Source organism: Dendrobates tinctorius, unplaced genomic scaffold (assembly GCF_039654945.1).
Source record: "Dendrobates tinctorius isolate UK_male_01 unplaced genomic scaffold, ASM3965494v1 ptg000164l, whole genome shotgun sequence".
NCBI lineage: Eukaryota > Metazoa > Chordata > Amphibia > Anura > Dendrobatidae > Dendrobates > Dendrobates tinctorius.
This window is the reverse complement of record NW_027361831.1, coordinates 10436723-10453272: the sequence shown is the minus strand read 5'-3', so window position 1 is coordinate 10453272 and position 16550 is coordinate 10436723. Positions and strand designations below refer to the sequence as shown.

The following is a 16550-nucleotide window of genomic DNA, read 5'->3' as shown; positions in this document are numbered from 1 at the left end:
TTCCCCATTTGTTAATCTGAAGTCCTCCCACCACTCCCTCAGTACCCTATGAAAGTTCTCATCTCTGATTAGAAATGTCAGGAGCCTCCACAAGATGTCTGTTCCTCTTTGGACAGAGTCACACAGCTACACACTCTCCAGACTATGGTCTGAAATCACCATACTCTTTATCACACTCTCTCTCGCTCTAGGTATTAAACTCTCACTCATTCAGACCTGATCAATACGCGACCAACTATCATGCGGTGGGAGTAATGAGTATACGCTCTGTCATTTGGATGGTGCAGACACTATACGTCCTAAATCCTCCTCTAATATGCATCTATTGCTCCCTTCCTTCCCCATCTTCCTGTTCCCCACTCCCTTTTGGGTTCTGTCCTCCAAATAATGCGGGACCCCATTGAAATTCCCCCCACTACCTGCCTGTTATCTCTCAGATCCCTGAAAAAAGCGTCCTGAAAAGATTTGGGGGCGTAAACATTATGTATGCTGAATCTACCTGCGGGCCCCATAACCACCAGATGCTGCCACCTCCCCTCAGAATCATGTTCCTCTTGTAATATAGAGCGATTAAAGTGTTTACTAACTAAGATCAAGGTTCTTGCTTTCCTGCCCTGAGTTGGTGAACCAAAGTGTGTTTCCTGTAAAAGCAACATCTGCTCCCAACCTTTTTAAGTGTCGTAGAACCATGGACCTCTTTCCTGGCGATCGCAGACCTTTAACGTTCCATGAAACAATCTTAACCATTGTCGAACATAATGTTGGCTTCACTAGCTGATCTCAACCGGTTTCCGTTGGCTATTGTATCTGCTATCCGGTTTGACCCACAACCCCTTCCCCTTTTCCCCATCCCCCCTCTCCCCTCTTCAACTGTTTGAACCCGAACATGAAACTCCCCCAAGAAATAAAATTCCTGTACAAACTTTTTCTTGACTTTCCTTAACCTGACCATCCCATACACTCACCCATTCCCCCCATAAGCAGCTTTACAATCAAACACTGCGCCCTTATCCGCCACCAATTCAGAGAATTCAGGGAGTTGACCCTCCCTCACAGCCCCCGTCCACTGCCATTTTTTTAACATTAGAGCACATTTTCCATATACAGTAGATTCTAAGAAAGATAGGGAAAGAGAAAAGAGAAAAAAAGGGGGGAGGGGCAAAGATATTTGCAAATGCCCGCATGGAGAAGGCATCCAATATGCATTGTGATATTAGAGATTACATTGTGCACCTGATGACCAACTAAAGAACCATAGTTACAAAATTTGATCAAGTTCTCTTCTTCAGTCTCTCTCTACACGGTCTCCCCTGAGACCGTTCTCTTAGGTTGCGTTTCTCCTGTCATCCGGTGACCTTTCCCCACTTTCGATGCGTGTCGCCGCTTCGGGTGAGCTGCTTCCTCTCCCATGGTGATTCTCTCTTCTTCATCCCCTCCCTTCTCTCTGCAGTCGACACTAGTAAGCAAATGAGGCATCAGGCCGCCGCACTTTCAATGTAGCCAGGTACAAGAGTTGAAATCTTTTCTTCTTGTGGAAAAGAGCCATACACACTCTGCTAAAGACTTTCCTCCTTCTCATTACGTCTCCAAATAACAAAAGTTTGTGGCCTTTGATCTGAAGCGATTGGAGTCTTTCTCTAAAAGCCCTCAGAATCTCCTCCTTATGTTTGTAGTCCAAATACTTGACTATGACCTGTCTAGGCTGGAGTGTCGACACCTGTTCACCGCTCCTGGCATTCTCTCTGTGGCCAGCATGCTCCCTTAGCGGGCCCAATCTGTGGACTCTCTCACCCTGCAATTATGGTTGAGCCCTAGTGCCTGCGGCAGCTCGCGTTCTCATGAGCCATACAGCTGCCATGGCGACACCGTTTCCGGGAGACCCACAATTCTCAGGTTACTACGCCTAGAGCGATTTTCTAGATCGTCCACTTTTTCAGACAGCTTATCTGACATCGCCATCAAATCATGCATGCTGTTATTCTGTGTATCTTCAGCATCCAATATCCTCTGTTCGGCCTTTTTTAATTTTGTTGTCTTGATCTTCTAATTTCACCTCTAATTTACTCAGTCCTTTGTATAGCAGACTCGATGGTTCCTTTTATTTCACCTGCCAAATGCGTCGCTACCTCACTTGCCAAACGTAAATAGTCTATGAAGCAATGGTGGACCTGCTGCCCCTCAGATTTCTTTTGGCCTGCTCCTCGCCACTTACTCCTGTCTCTGCTTTCCCAGCTGGAACTTCTGGAGTCCCCTTTGCCATATTTCTCACCAGAGTGTGCATGAAAACTCTCTAGCTTATCTGTTCTGATGCCATGCTTAGTTTTGATGGTGCAGGGGTCCCCACTGCTGCCCCCACTCTCCTTGCTGGCCCTGCTGTTGAGATGCCTCCCCTTTCTCCACCCACATTCTCTTCAGTTGACGGCCCGCGCTCTGTCTGCATGTCCTCCTCACCAGGCCTCTGCTCTGTGTTTGCTATCCCATCTGAGGTGAGCTTATCATCGTCCATCTCCTGCCATGCATGGCTCTCCTGTCTCTTCACCTCCTGCCACCTCTCTGCAGCTTCGCCAGCGTCTCCTGGCGGGAGGCGGGGCGTCTTCCCCGCCGGTGCCATGTTAGATCTCGGTGTCTGCAGCTGCAGTTCTCCCTCGCGATTACCCGAGCCTTTTCTCTTGATGATGGGCTCCTTTAAAAGGTACTGCTCCATGACCTCTTCATTAACGGAGGCCACCCGCCGTCTTGCTGGATCTTCAGCGGGCCCAGGAGGGTCTGTAATTGTCAGCTTTGCGGAGGTTCTATGGGAGCTCTCTCCTTACACGACTGCCATGGTCAGAGCCGGAACCAGAAGTCCATTACTGTTATTTTTAAGGGCAGTGTCGGGATGTGCTGCAGAAGATCAGAGAAGAGGAAAGTCTGCAGAGACGAGATGCAGATGTGAGAAGTTATCACGGCTTCTGAACGAGATGGAGAAGAATATTAACAGGAAAACTCTAGTTAGAGAAGATGTCACCTTTAAGGTACCTGGATGTAAATGCTTATTTGTGATACTAATTCTCATGAGTAGTGTGCTTACTGTATGGTCTAATGCATAGTAACATAGTTATTAAGGTTGAAGGAAGACTTTAAGTCCAACTAGTTCAACCCATATCCTCCAGCATCGGGTCCCGCCGCTGCTTCTCCTTACCCGGCCTGCTGCGCTCCTCTCCGCACATGCGCCTTAGGTCGCGGGCGCGCGCCCCCTTGTTAATTTAACCCTGCGGTGGGCGGCTGCTGGATGTTGGCCAGCCAATCATCTGCTAGCAGGGGATATATCAGGTGTCTCCCATAAGGGGAGGACGCCGGATTATCGTGTGTCTTACCTGCACTTATCTGGCCACCTTAGCTACTTTACATTCCTTGCCTCTGTCTCGTGGTTCCTCTGGCCCAGTCTTGTTGTCTCTGCCACTGTGAACCTTCTCCTGCCTCCCTGTCTGTCCTCCGCCTTGCCTGGTCCTTGTCCCACAGCCTTGTCTCCTCTGGTCTCCGTCTCCGTTCCGTCCTCCAGAGTCTGTCCCGCCTCTTGTCCAGTTCTCCTGTCTGTTGTCCATCTATGGTCCTAATCGCTCCTGGTGTTAACCGCTCCGTTCTCTCTCTGCGCATACCGCACGGAGTCCCGTACCTTGGTTCCTGTTTGGTATCCCGCTCCTGCCCGTGGTCACTCCGGTCCTTCGAGCTGCCCCTCTTGGTTCCAGCTGTCGCGGTGTCTGATCCCCGTGGGTCTGCCCCTAATGGTCCCTGTATAGGGGTCGGTTCCACTTGGTGCGCTCGCCCCGGGGGCCTCAGTTCTGCGACCCAGAGGGTCCACTCTCGGACGCTGCCAAATCCCTGAAGCATCACAGGCAAACAGTAGGCTTCACTTTGGGGAAAAAATATTCCTTTTGGACTCCACATACGGCAATCAGACAAGCTCCCTGGATCAACGCAATATTAAGGCTATGTGCACATGTAGTTTTTTTGGCGTGCAGATTTTGGAGAGAAAACCGCAGGTAAATCCGCAGGACTTTTGTTTTGCCTGTGGTTTTGCCCTGCGGTTTTACACCTCATAATCGATGAGATGTAAAACTGCAGCGTTTCTGCACCAAACAATTGACATGCTGCGGATTGTAAACCGCAGCAAAACCGCGCTGAAAAATCCGCAACATGTGCACAGAGTTTTTTAATTTCCATAGGAAATAAAGGTACTGTACAACGCAGCAGAATCCGCACCGTGTGCACATACCCTAAGGAAACTAGTGTATATACCCTGTAATATTATACTTTTCAAGAAAGGCATCCAGGCCCTTTTTAAGTTTTAGTAGGGAATCACTCATTACAACATCATATGGCAGAGAGTTCCATAGTCTCACTGCTCTTACAGTAAAGAATCCGTGTCTGTGATTATGTTTACACCTTCTTTCCTCCAGACGTAGAGGATGCCCTCTTGTCCCCGTCACAGGTCTAAGAGTAAAAAGATCTTTAGTAGAAATGTCTTTGTACTGCACCCGCATATATTTATACATATATTTATACATTGTAATAAGATCACCCCTAAGCCTTCGATTTTCCAAACTAAATAACCCCAAGTGTAATAACCTGTCTTGGTATTGCAGACCCCCCAGTTCCCTAATAACTTTGGTCGCTCTTCTCTGCACCCGCTCCAGTTCAGCTATGTCTTTCTTATACACCGGAGACCAGAACTGTACACAGTATTCTAAGTGTGGTCGCACTACCCAAGTGCATGACCTTACATTTATCCCCATTAACGCTCATTTGCCATTTATCAGCCCAAGCTTCTAGTTTACATAAATCCTCCTGTAATATAAAATTGTCCTCCTCTGTATTGATTACCCTGCAGAGTTTAGTGTCATCTGCAAATATTGAAATTCTACTCTCCATGCCCCCTACAAGGTCATTAATAAACATGTTAAATAGAAGCGGGCCCAATACTGACCCCTGTGGTACCCCACTGCTAACCGTGACCGAGTCCGAGTGTGCTCCATTAATAACCACCCTTTGTTTCCTATCCCTGAGCCAGCTCTTAACCCACTTACACATATTTTCCCCTATCCCCATTGTTCTCATTTTATGTATCAATCTTTTGTGTAGCACAGTATCAAAAGCTTTTGAAAAGTCCATGTACACCACGTCCACTGCATTCCCTTGGTCCAGTCCGGAACTGACCTCTTCATAAAAGCTTATCAGATTAGTCTGACAGGAATGGTCACCCGTAAACCCATGTTGATAATGATTGGTAACAACAGCTCCCAGTATATCATTACCATTGTTAAGGACATACTGGGAGTTTTAGGTTTATGCAATACAAATGTATATTTTTGCTCTGGAAAAAATTAAGAGACCACCACATCAAAACCCTGTCATGGGCAGCCCATTCTCCAGACCTGAACCCCATTGAAAACCTCTGGAATGTAATCAAGAGGATGAAGGGTAGTCACAAGCCATCAAACAAAGAAGAGCTGATTAAATTTTTGTGCAAGAAGCAGTGTGACCCATGAAAGCTGTTTTTAAAAATCATGGTTAGTCCACAAAATATTGATTTCTGAATTCATCCCGAGTAAAAACATTAGTATTTTTGTTTCTGAATGATTATGAACTTGTTTTCTTTGCATGACCGCATATGGCGACTTCAGTTTTACCTTCTCCTCGATACCTCGCCGCCTCCTATCATCCCCCTCTTTCCCGTCTCCTGAGAATAAGACAAGGTACAATTTAAATTCTTTGGATAATTTTGGCCACAGCGGCCAATTTTATTAACAAACATTAACAATAAACATTAAATAATTCAAAATTATGAGGGGAGGGTTCTTGGAGCTAGAAAGATCTGGCTATAAACTTATTTCCACCATGTTACCCCCAGCCGTCCAGCCCAGCTCGAGGGCACCGTAACTCCCCTTCTGGGAGACCAACCACCATAGCTCCCGAGGTAAAACCCCGTCCAGAGCCCATACCCAAAAGCCAGATCCTCCATACCATTTTAAACTGTCGGGAATGTTACTTCCGAATCCTTCCCCGACCAATCACCGTCAACTCCAAGAACCCCACCCCCCGCCCCACAGCCACTGTGACAACAGCAACAACAACGCCTCATATAGACCCTGACAAGAATCTATATACCGATCACTTTTTTTTTTTTTTTTTTTAAAAACGTACATCCCCTAGCAGCCCCCAACATGCTCCCAAAACAGGGAGGGTGGGTGGGACTTCTCTCCTCTGCTCCTGGCTGGTGAGTGCGGTTTTTCCCGCACTTTTTCCCTAATACAGGCTGCCCCCTCCTTAAACCCCTCCCCCGGCCCCCGTCCCGGCCAACCATTTCAAACTGGCACAACACCAGTTCTAAAACTTCCCACCCATGGCAGTCATGGGGGGCTTCCCCTAGGCTGTGCCCTTCCCCAGCCCCCTTCTTGACCGCATATGGCGACTTCAGTTTTACCTTCTCCTCGATACCTCGCCGCCTCCTATCATCCCCCTCTTTCCCTTCTCCTGAGAATAAGACAAGGTACAATTTAAATTCTTTGGATAATTTTGGCCACAGCGGCCAATTTTATTAACAAACATTAACAATAAACATTAAATAATTCAAAATTATGAGGGGAGGGTTCTTGGAGCTAGAAAGATCTGGCTATAAACTTATTTCCACCATGTTACCCCCAGCCGTCCAGCCCAGCTCGAGGGCACCGTAACTCCCCTTCTGGGAGACCAACCACCATAGCTCCCGAGGTAAAACCCCGTCCAGAGCCCATACCCAAAAGCCAGATCCCCCATACCATTTTAAACTGTCGGGAATGTTACTTCCAAATCCTTCCCCGACCAATCACCGTCAACTCCAAGAACCCCACCCCCGCCAACCACGAACAGCCCTGACCACCTCAGGCTCGTGAGTGCCCCAAAACCACCAAGGCCCTCTCGATCCCCTCCTGTATTGACAGTGCCCATAAATCAATACCAATAGAATTTAAATGAACCCCATCGGCCAACCAAAAATTACCGGCACCTGTCTCCAATTCAAAGTGACGAACACTAATGCCCCCATTCCTGGACACAAATGCCGACACCGCACGATTCAATTTTACCCTTGCCCTGTTAATCCCTTTCAACGATCTCGCTTGCCTCCACCTCTGTCTGGGTACTACATCCGACCATACCGTCACCACGTTCGGGAACGATGTCCACAACCTCAAAAAATCGGAACGTATGTCCCTAATTAATTCTCTCACCGGCCTGACCCCTAAATCATTGCCCCCCACATGGAAAACAATAATGTCGGGGGTTCTATCCAAGCGAGCGGACTTGGTTAACTCCAGGAGCACCCTGCTCCATACCATGCCTCGGAAACCCAACCAACGGACCAGCACCTGCTCCCTCCCAAAGCCCAATTGCCTACCATCTGGCCTCGCGTCGGCTCGTAGCGCACCCCAATAAACGTAAGAGTGTCCGAATATCCAGGCAAGAAAGGGGCCGCCACCTGAAAAAACACAACAGAATATAGAAAAAACACATCCCAGGACATGCAAACCACACAGCTAACGCCGAACATACAGTAAATACCGATCCGACTGCCACCTGCCAATTCTCCTAATCGCATCAGCCCCCAACCCAAGGCTGTCCGCTTCGGTCGCAGCACCGATCCTAAATGAATGAGACCCGTACATGTCCTGGGGAAGGCCCAACTCTACCAATCCCTTCTTCAAAACCGCAATGAACTGGAACCGAGACAAATAGGTGCCGTCCGCATGGCACAAGAGAGGACCCGTCCTACCCGCCCATACGCCCCAATACGTTTCCAAACAGCCACGTGGGCACATTAATGCCCCTTCAACTCGCCCCAAAACTACCCGTCTGCCCCTACCCTGTTGATCAGTTTTTGAACGCCGAATCCAAAAAACAATGCCCCCTGCCCAAAATTCCACATCTTCTGCCAACACCCCTCCCGCCGAAACCCTGCTGCCTGACACCACCTCGCCAATGCGCATTGCCCCAAAAAAGGCCAAAGAAAAAGCCAGCCGAAACAGGGCCAACTCAAAAACTGACGTGCAAATACCCCCAAGGACTCTGCCTAAGCCTTCCAACGTACTAAACGAAATAGGCCTTCGTTTGTCGCCGGCTTTGTTACCCCTACGAAACCCTTTTAACGCCTGACTCACTAAGAAGCTCTTCGTAACATCCCCCACCCCTTGCAACTTGAAACCGAAAGCTAAACCCGCTACAAACTTGTTTACCTTAGCAGCAGACCAACCGCTGTCAGCTGCCTTCCCAATTAAAAACAATACCGCCAACATCCTATCCTCATCACTTTCGACCCCACCCCACTCTGCCAACCAACTCTGCCATACTCGCCATGAAGAATCGTAGGCCGACCATGTCTGCTGCGATAAGGATTCCCGAATCAGTCTTCCTGCTCTTCCGTAATCACCTTCCACAGAAAGGAAGGGCATTCCACGCCCGTGGCATCCGCTCCTGGCGCCAATTCTCGAAAACGCCCCCACTGAAAACGAGACAAAGAGTCTGCTATTGAATTCGTAACCCCGGGCACATGCACTGCAGAAATCCCTGCGTTCAAATCCAGACATCGAAGAACCAAAACCCTAACCAATCTAACTACGGGGGGAGAGGAGGCCGACAAACTGTTAATGACCGCTACAACACTCGCGTTGTCGCAATGAAAGCGCACTCTCCTATTTTCGAACATGGGACCCCACACCAAAACAGCTACCACGATAGGAAACAGCTCCAATAGTGCCAAGTTTTTGGTAAGGCCCAACAACTTCCACGCCTGAGGCCACCGCCCCACACTCCACCTTCCCTTACAGTAGGCGCCGTAACCAGAGCTGCCTGCTGCATCCGTAAATATTTCAAAATCAAAATTGCTCAATGTCTCCTCCTGCATCAGCGACTGCCCATTGTAATTCCGCAAAAACCGCTGCCAAACCATCAAATTGTCCCTATGCTCCTTCGTCAAGCGAACGTAATGGTGCGGAGCCTTCACCCCTGCCGTCGCGCTAGCCAAACGACGAGAAAAAATTCGACCCATAGGCATGATCCTGCAGGCAAAGTTCAATCTCCCCAATAGGGATTGTAATTCCTTGAGGGTCACTTTGCGCAACTTCGAAATCCTCTCCACCTCCTGTTTCAACAATGCCAACTTGACCTCTGGTAACCGACACTCCATCCTTTCCGAATCGACAACTATGCCCAAAAAACTTATAACGGCCTTAGGGCCTTCCGTCTTCTCAGATGCCAGCGGCACCCCAAAATGCTCCGCCACCCAAACCATGCCTGCCAACGAGTTCCTACACAACGGCGAATCCGGGGGGCCAATAAAAAGAAAATCATCCAGATAATGAATGATCGACTGCATTCCTGTAACATCCCTTACCACTCCAGGAAAGTGCTAAACGTCTCAAACAATGAACAAGAAATTGCGCAACCCATCGGCAAACACCTATCGAGGTAGAAATTCCCCTTCCAAAAACATCCCAGCAGCGGGATACTATCTGCATGAACCGGTAGTAACCGAAAAGCGGACTCAATGTCTGTCTTTGCCAACAAAGCCCCTGACCCATAACGTCGCACCCACTTAACCGCCGTATCAAAAGAGGTATACTCCACAGAACACAACTCCCTATCGATACCGTCATTAACTGACAAGCCTTTTGGATAAGACAAATGCTGAATCAAACGAAACTTATTCGGCTCCCTCTTAGGCACAACCCCCAACGGGGAAACAATCACGCCCGCAACAGGAGCCGTGGGGAACGGACCGGCCATCCTGCCCAAATCCACTTCCTTTTTTAACTTCTCATCTACTACCTCCGCATGCGTTATTGCCGACCGCAAATTTTTAACAGAAAAAGGAACCACATGGCCAGGAGATGGAATCCTGAAACCGTCAACAAAACCATTCAAAAGCACGCTGGCCTCTGCCCGAGCCGGGTACCTACTTAGAAAGGGGGCCATCTCTTGAACCCTCACCGGGCTCTCCCCCTTGACCGGCACCCACATTTGGCTTTCCTTTCCCTTTCTTAAAACATTTGGAAGCGCCGTGTGAGCTACCGTTGCAGTGGGAGCACACGTGCTTGAACTTGCAGCCCGCCCCGTACTTACACTGCCCGTCATTAAATTGCCAGCACGCCCCCGACTTCTCTCTTCCTCCCTGGGTTGCCTGACCACTGCTCCCCTGACCTGCTTGCTGACTGCCGCTGCTCCCGCTCCCGTGAAAGGACTGCCCATACCTCACTGGGGCCATCACCTTCAGCCACAGCCCGATATCCTTTTGATCCCACTTTATCTCTGGCCTTACGGCCTTCCTCTGCCTAAACTGCTCGTCGTATCGCAGCCACGCCTGGCCCCCATAAATACGATGCGCCTCCCCAATAGCATCTAAATAACAAAAAAGGCCAGAACAATTATCCGGAGACTTCTCCCCTATGACACTAGCCAAAATAGCGAATGCCTGCATCCAATTCACAAAAGTCTGCGGGATCAGACGCCACCTCCTCTTTTCTTCCTCCTCTTTTTTACTATCGTCCTTCTTCCCCTTATCCAGGTTAAACTTTTCCAACGGCAGCAATGAAAATATCTCCACATACTCGTCCCGCCAAATCTTTTCCTTCACTTCTTTCTTTAAATGGGCCCCCAGCGGCCCCTCAAAGCACACATAAACCTCTCCCTTAGCCCTATCGTCCAGTTTTATCCTATCCCCCTTATCCGTCTCTGTCTGCACTGAAACAGACACTCCTGCCGCAGCTCCTTCATCGCATTCTACCGCACGTAACACGTCACCACCCGACTCTGTGCCCGAACCGCGACCCACTAACCATGCCCCCGCTGGGGACGGAGCTGCCTCCCCAATTACCCCCCCCTCCAGTCTCCTCAATATTTGCGACATGTTCGCCAAAATGTCCCTTAGCCCCGGCACCTCAGCCCCGCTACGCCCCATCCGCTCCCTACCATCTCCCTGCCTGCCCCCATCATCCTGCAATACAGCCCCTGCGGGCGACAAACACGACATGGAGCCATACTCACATAGCTGCGCGGGTGCTGTGTCCCTGCCAGCTGGAAATCCGGAATCCTGACGTCCTCGATGATCCTGATGCAGGCTCCGCTGCTCCAGGCCCGCGCCCCTGGCCTCCTCGTCACCAGGGGGGACCCGAGCATGCGATACCCGCCGCTCCCGAGAACTCGCGCTTGAACGGGACCTGTGACAGTCCCTGGACCCGTGCCCGACTGGCCGGTCCGTAGCACCCTCCGGGCGACTCCCGGATAAATGCCCCCAGGTGCCTGGTGCCCCGTCTGCTGTATAGGGGCCAGGCAGGGCGACCACGCTAAGTCGCCTCCCGCCCGTCGACCGTTCCGGGCTCCACGCGTTGCTAGGACCTGGCAGGGCGTCCCCGCTGAGCCCCCTCCCGTCCGCCGATCGGTCGGGGCTCCACGTGCTGCTGGGACCAGGCAGGGCGTCCTCGTGCTGCCCCCTCCCGACCGCAGCTCTCTCGCTACGGACTGCAATGGGGGCAGGCAGGGCGGCAGCAACCGGCACCCTCCCGCCCGCCTCACCTCCGGCCCTTCTGATGACGGTGGGGCCAGGCAGGGTGCTGCCGCAATGCCCCCTCCTGCCCGCCGCGCCACGTCTGGTGCCCTGGCTGGCAGACACCCCCGAGCGGTCCTCATCCCCGGGGGCGCCCTCGATCCTGCCTCTCGCCGCTGTGTTGCCCGGCGCCGGCCGCCGCCGGCCTCGCCGCTGTGAGGGCCTGCCGCGGCCTTCACTCTCCTCCCTGCTGCGCGACTCTTCGGCTCCTGCCCGCGACGACACTTCCGGTCCGGCCTGCTGTTCCTGTCCGGCTCCCACACGCTTGCCGCCCGTGCTGACCGGCCGGCTGGGCGGATTCCTGCCGGGACGGGCGCAGGGAGGGGATGCAGCCCCAACTGTTGCGCCGCCCGCAGGGTCCCTGGAGGGGCTCCGCAGCCGCCGCCTGCTGCGGGCTGACACCTCCGGTGACAGCCTTTCGGGGGGACGGGTCCTCCTTCCACGCCGGCTGGATCCCTGCTCCGCAGCGCTGAGGAGGGAGGAAAGTTGGGTCTGTAGCCATCCTCCCCTCCTGGACCTGGCCACATCCTGCAGCCTGGTGAAAAGTTGCTGCTCGTCGTCCATTGATTCAGGTGGGACTTCTCTCCTCTGCTCCTGGCTGGTGAGTGCGGTTTTTCCCGCACTTTTTCCCTAATACAGGCTGCCCCCTCCTTAAACCCCTCCCCCGGCCCCCGTCCCGGCCAACTATTTCAAACTGGCACAACACCAGTTCTAAAACTTCCCACCCATGGCAGTCATGGGGGGCTTCCCCTAGGCTGTGCCCTTCCCCAGCCCCCTTCTTTATTTGAGGTCTGAAAGCACTGTTTTTTTTTTTGTTTTTTTTTTAATTTTGACCATTTCTCCTTTTCAGAAAAAAAAATGTGTTGCTTGGAAATTCGGAGACATGTTGTCAGAAGTTTGTAGACTAAAAGAACAGTTTACATTTTGCTCAAACATATACCTATAAAGAGAAAAATCAGACAAATTTTTGCCAGAGCTGTAGGTCTGATCTGATATTACAATTGATGCACAATGTACTGATGGTAGTTGATGTATTGTATTCATGTACTGATGTCTGTGTACTGTGTGAGCGCATGTCTTTGTATGTTTTTGTGTATCTGGAATTTTATGTATTTTTGTAAGATGAATGTATGTAAGTACATTGTGGTGTGTAAAAATATTACTGTTTCACATGTTAGGGAATTCCTTTTGCATTTCCAAGTTTAGGAACAGACAAGTGAAATAAATTTCATCTCACATTTTGACATAGCTATGACACCATAGGGATGTGATTGTGAGGAGCAGGTCCAGGAGCTGAGCCTCCTCCATACCAGGCAGATGTCAGAAGCGCTACACAGCCGGCGTCTGCCTGTAGCAGCAGTGATCAGAGCTTGCCTTGATTGCTGCTGTTTTAAGTACTTAAATGCCCTTTTCAATCACTGACAGTGGCATGCACTCACCAGCTCCCATCAGCCCCCTGTGGCGCAGTTGCAAGATGCTGATAGGTGGCCATGTGTTGCTGCCATATTGGTCATTCTATGAAGCCCAGCTTGGGCTCCTTGGAAAACATCACAATCAAAGTGCAGGGATGTTATTACTGTACTGTCACTTTGTAGTGAGCGGTGACTGCAACATCTCCTTGCACAGATGCTATGACAGGAAACAAGTGGCAGCAGGGAGAAGAAAATGTAATTTTCTCCCTGTAGCTAACGCTTTTCCAGAAAGCCAACTAACCAGGCTTAAACCACTAATTACCAATTATTGACCTATCAGCAGATAGATAGTTTCTCAAGATGACAAATTACTCTTAGGCTAAGTGCACACGTTGCATTTCTTGTGCATATTTTTCCTGATAAAAATCGCATGGTACAGCTCCCAGAAACCGGTCGCGGTTTTTTTGCGGTTTTCCATGCGGTTTGTATGCGTTTTTGGTGCGGTTTTTGTGCATTTTTCACGCGTTTTTTTTAATGCGTTTTTTGAACGATTTGTCAGCGTTTGCTACTTTAACAAAGTTGACTGAAGAGAAAAAAAAAAAAGGCTTTATGAAGTCATTTCCTGGTCAAACCCTATTCTCCTTGTTTTTGGCAAATTGCAAGATGCCTCCATTGCAGAGCCTGTGTTCTACCCCAGAAATTGCGCTTATTTTGCATCTTACAACATTGATTTTGCTGCACCACCACATTAATGAGCAGGTAATGCTGGATTCACATTATTTTTTTTTTTCACGTACCGCATCTATCGTGTCATTGTCCGCGTCTATGCGCATGGCGTGCACATGTTCTTGACTTTTCCTGTGTTTAATATGCATTTCTCTTTCGGGTGCACTCACAGGGTTCACATTGCATTAGGGGCAATTTTCTGCTGGATACGTTACATAGTGGCAATATGTTAAGGATGCCTTAGTCCGCCATTGCCCGCAATGAAAATGCATCATAAGGCATGTACAAATCGCAATGTTTTATCAAGTAGGCGATAATGATGCACCCTTGAACGCTGCTTGCCATCTTTTGGTTGCGTTGGTGAACGCACTTGTTTGCTGTTCCTCGATGTACATGTGTTGTTTTGCGTTATAGTGCGCATGCATTTTTTGACGACAGAATTGTATAAACTGTGTTTTACCACTAGATTGTTAGTGCGCTTACAAAATGCAAGCATGTGCAACTAGTTATATATTACATTGGTTTTTTGGTAACACAATGCGCCAAAATAAAAAATGCTGCAAATTAGCATTAGGCTGGAGTCACACTAACCAGCGCAAAATACGGTCAGTATTTTACATGCGTAATACGGATGAATCACCACTAAATAGTGCTCCGTATGTCATCCGTAATCAAGGTGTGGTTGCGTATTTTGCGCATGTAAGCATCCGTATGTAATCCGTATGGCATCCGTATGGTGAGATTTTCTCACAGGCTTGCAAAATGGACATATAATGGAGCCCTATGACAGGGTTTCTAACAGAAACCAAAGAATAGATATAGACACATAGAATGTGTATATATATATGTATTCTATGTGTATATATCTATTCTTTTGTTTCTTTATTAAACCTGTCAGTGTGAGTTTACTGTATAGCGCACTGAATTGCCGGCTTTGCTAAAAGACACCGGGTGCGTATTTCTCGCAAGTCACATGTGTGGTCCGTGTGTAATCCGTATTTTTTGCGCACCCATAGACTTGCATTGGCGTATTACGGGCGTAGTACGCTGACAATCGCAGCATGCTGCGAGTGGCACGGAGCGGAGGATACGGAGGAGAAATATACGGCTGGTCCGAGTGACCCCATAGAGAGTCATTTGTCCGTGTCTAATGCGTGCTTTTTGCGCCTCTCACTCTCCCGTATTCCTCGCCAGTGTGACCCCGGCCTTAATGTCTGTATAGTTCTTATCAGATCATTTAGATGTTTTTGGGACTCACATTAAATTCTCCCATAGGAGCGATGTCGTACAAGGGTGAGGAACAGGAGGACAGCTCCCAAAAGAATGTGGGTCCACCCAATAGTTCAAGAGCGTGAGGACAAGGGCCACTTCAATCTTCTTTACCAGGATTTAAGAAAGTAAGATATAGTAGGGCAACTTATGTTTTTTGGACTCATTGACCAACAAATATAATGTTAATTTTTTGGTTTTTTGTTCAAATCATGTTCAATAATTACCTTTTATTTTGTTTCCTGTTTCAGGTATCCAGAAAAATTTGTCAACTTCTGCCGGCTGACAATACCAGCATTTGATCGCCTACTCGACCTTCTTTCCCCCGAGTTAAATTATCAAGAAACAGTCATGAGAAGACCCATCTCTGCTGAGGAAAGGCTGCTCATCACCTTGCGGTAATATATATATTTTTTTTGGATACACATTTAACCCCTAAGATCCCAATGAAACATGTTTTTCTTTGTTTTTTTTCCAGGTTTTTGGCCACAGGAGAGAGCTACACATCACTGCACCTCCAATTTAGGGTTGGTAAATCCACCATCTCTTAAATTGTGAGGTGCACATGTGCCGTCATCTGGCGGAAGTTGCAGCCCATCGTCATGCCATCGCCGACCGTGGAGACTTGGTTGCAGGTCGCAGCTGGCTTTCAGTCTGTGGCCAATTTCCCAAACTGCATTGGTGCAGTTGATGGTAAACATGTGAGAGTGCAGAAGCCACCACGATCGGGCTCACGCTTCTTTAATTATAAGAAGTATTTTTCAGTGGTCCTGATGGCGGTGGCTGATGCACATTACAAATTTGTTGCCATCGACGTTGGTGCCTATGGCAGTACTGGGGACTCTCGGGTTTTGCGATCATCTCAGATCGGACTGCAAATTCTTCAACATGGCGGAACGCTTCCAGCCCCAAGACCTTTGCCAGGTTCCACAATTCCAGTGCCCTTTGTGATGGTATCGGATGAGGCCTTTCCCTTAAAGACCAACCTGATGCGCCCATACCCACGAAGGACACTGGATGACCGGCGGAGGATTTTTAATTATCGGCTGAGCCGTGCACGAAGATATGTGGAATGCGCCTTTGGGATCATGTGTAGTCAGTGGCGTATCTTTCACACAGCCATCCAGTTAGAGACTGACACTGTTGACACTGTAATTAAGGCGTGCTGTGTACTCCACAACTACCTTCAAGAATACAGAACAGAGGTAGATGAGGAGTCACAGGTGTCTGAATTAGTTGCAGTCGAAACCTCGGGTCATGGAAGGCTTTCTAACTCGGGGGTGCGTGTGTGAGAAACCTTCACAGACTACTTCATGAGTCCTGAAGGTGCCGTGCACTGGCAATACTCCAGTGCTGGTGTTGATCAGCCTGTACATGAGAGAAGAAATGATGATTGATCCCAAGCAACCGAGTTCTATGTTGATCAAAATTTTTTGCCAAAATGTTAAAAATTAATAAAATTTTCGGTTGTTAAACAGTAATCTTGCCTCTGTGAAAATCGATTCTTTACACACCACCATTTTCCACTA

The 16550-nt window shown here is 49.1% G+C and overlaps 1 protein-coding gene across 1 annotated transcript; it reads left to right on the top strand.

Annotated features, from left to right (window-relative positions):
• The first annotated feature begins 2428 nt into the window (after window positions 1-2428).
• LOC141053036 (uncharacterized) lies at window positions 2429-16501 on the top strand. Its single transcript, XM_073550369.1, has 4 exons — window positions 2429-3014; window positions 15028-15149; window positions 15273-15419; window positions 15500-16501. The coding sequence occupies exons 1-4, from the start codon at window positions 2439-2441 to the stop codon at window positions 15570-15572; spliced, it is 918 nt and encodes a 305-aa protein (XP_073406470.1). The 5' UTR covers window positions 2429-2438; the 3' UTR covers window positions 15573-16501.
• The last annotated feature ends 49 nt before the right edge of the window (window positions 16502-16550 follow it).

Bases quoted from the DNA above. Each gene is read 5' to 3' on its own strand.
- LOC141053036 (XM_073550369.1), top strand. From the start codon at position 2,439: ATGTCCTCCTCACCAGGCCTCTGCTCTGTGTTTGCTATCCCATCTGAG. The intron at 15,150-15,272 runs GTAAGATATAGT...TTCCTGTTTCAG, and splicing joins CTTTACCAGGATTTAAGAAA to GTATCCAGAAAAATTTGTCA. The intron at 15,420-15,499 runs GTAATATATATA...TTTTTTTTCCAG, and splicing joins AGGCTGCTCATCACCTTGCG to GTTTTTGGCCACAGGAGAGA.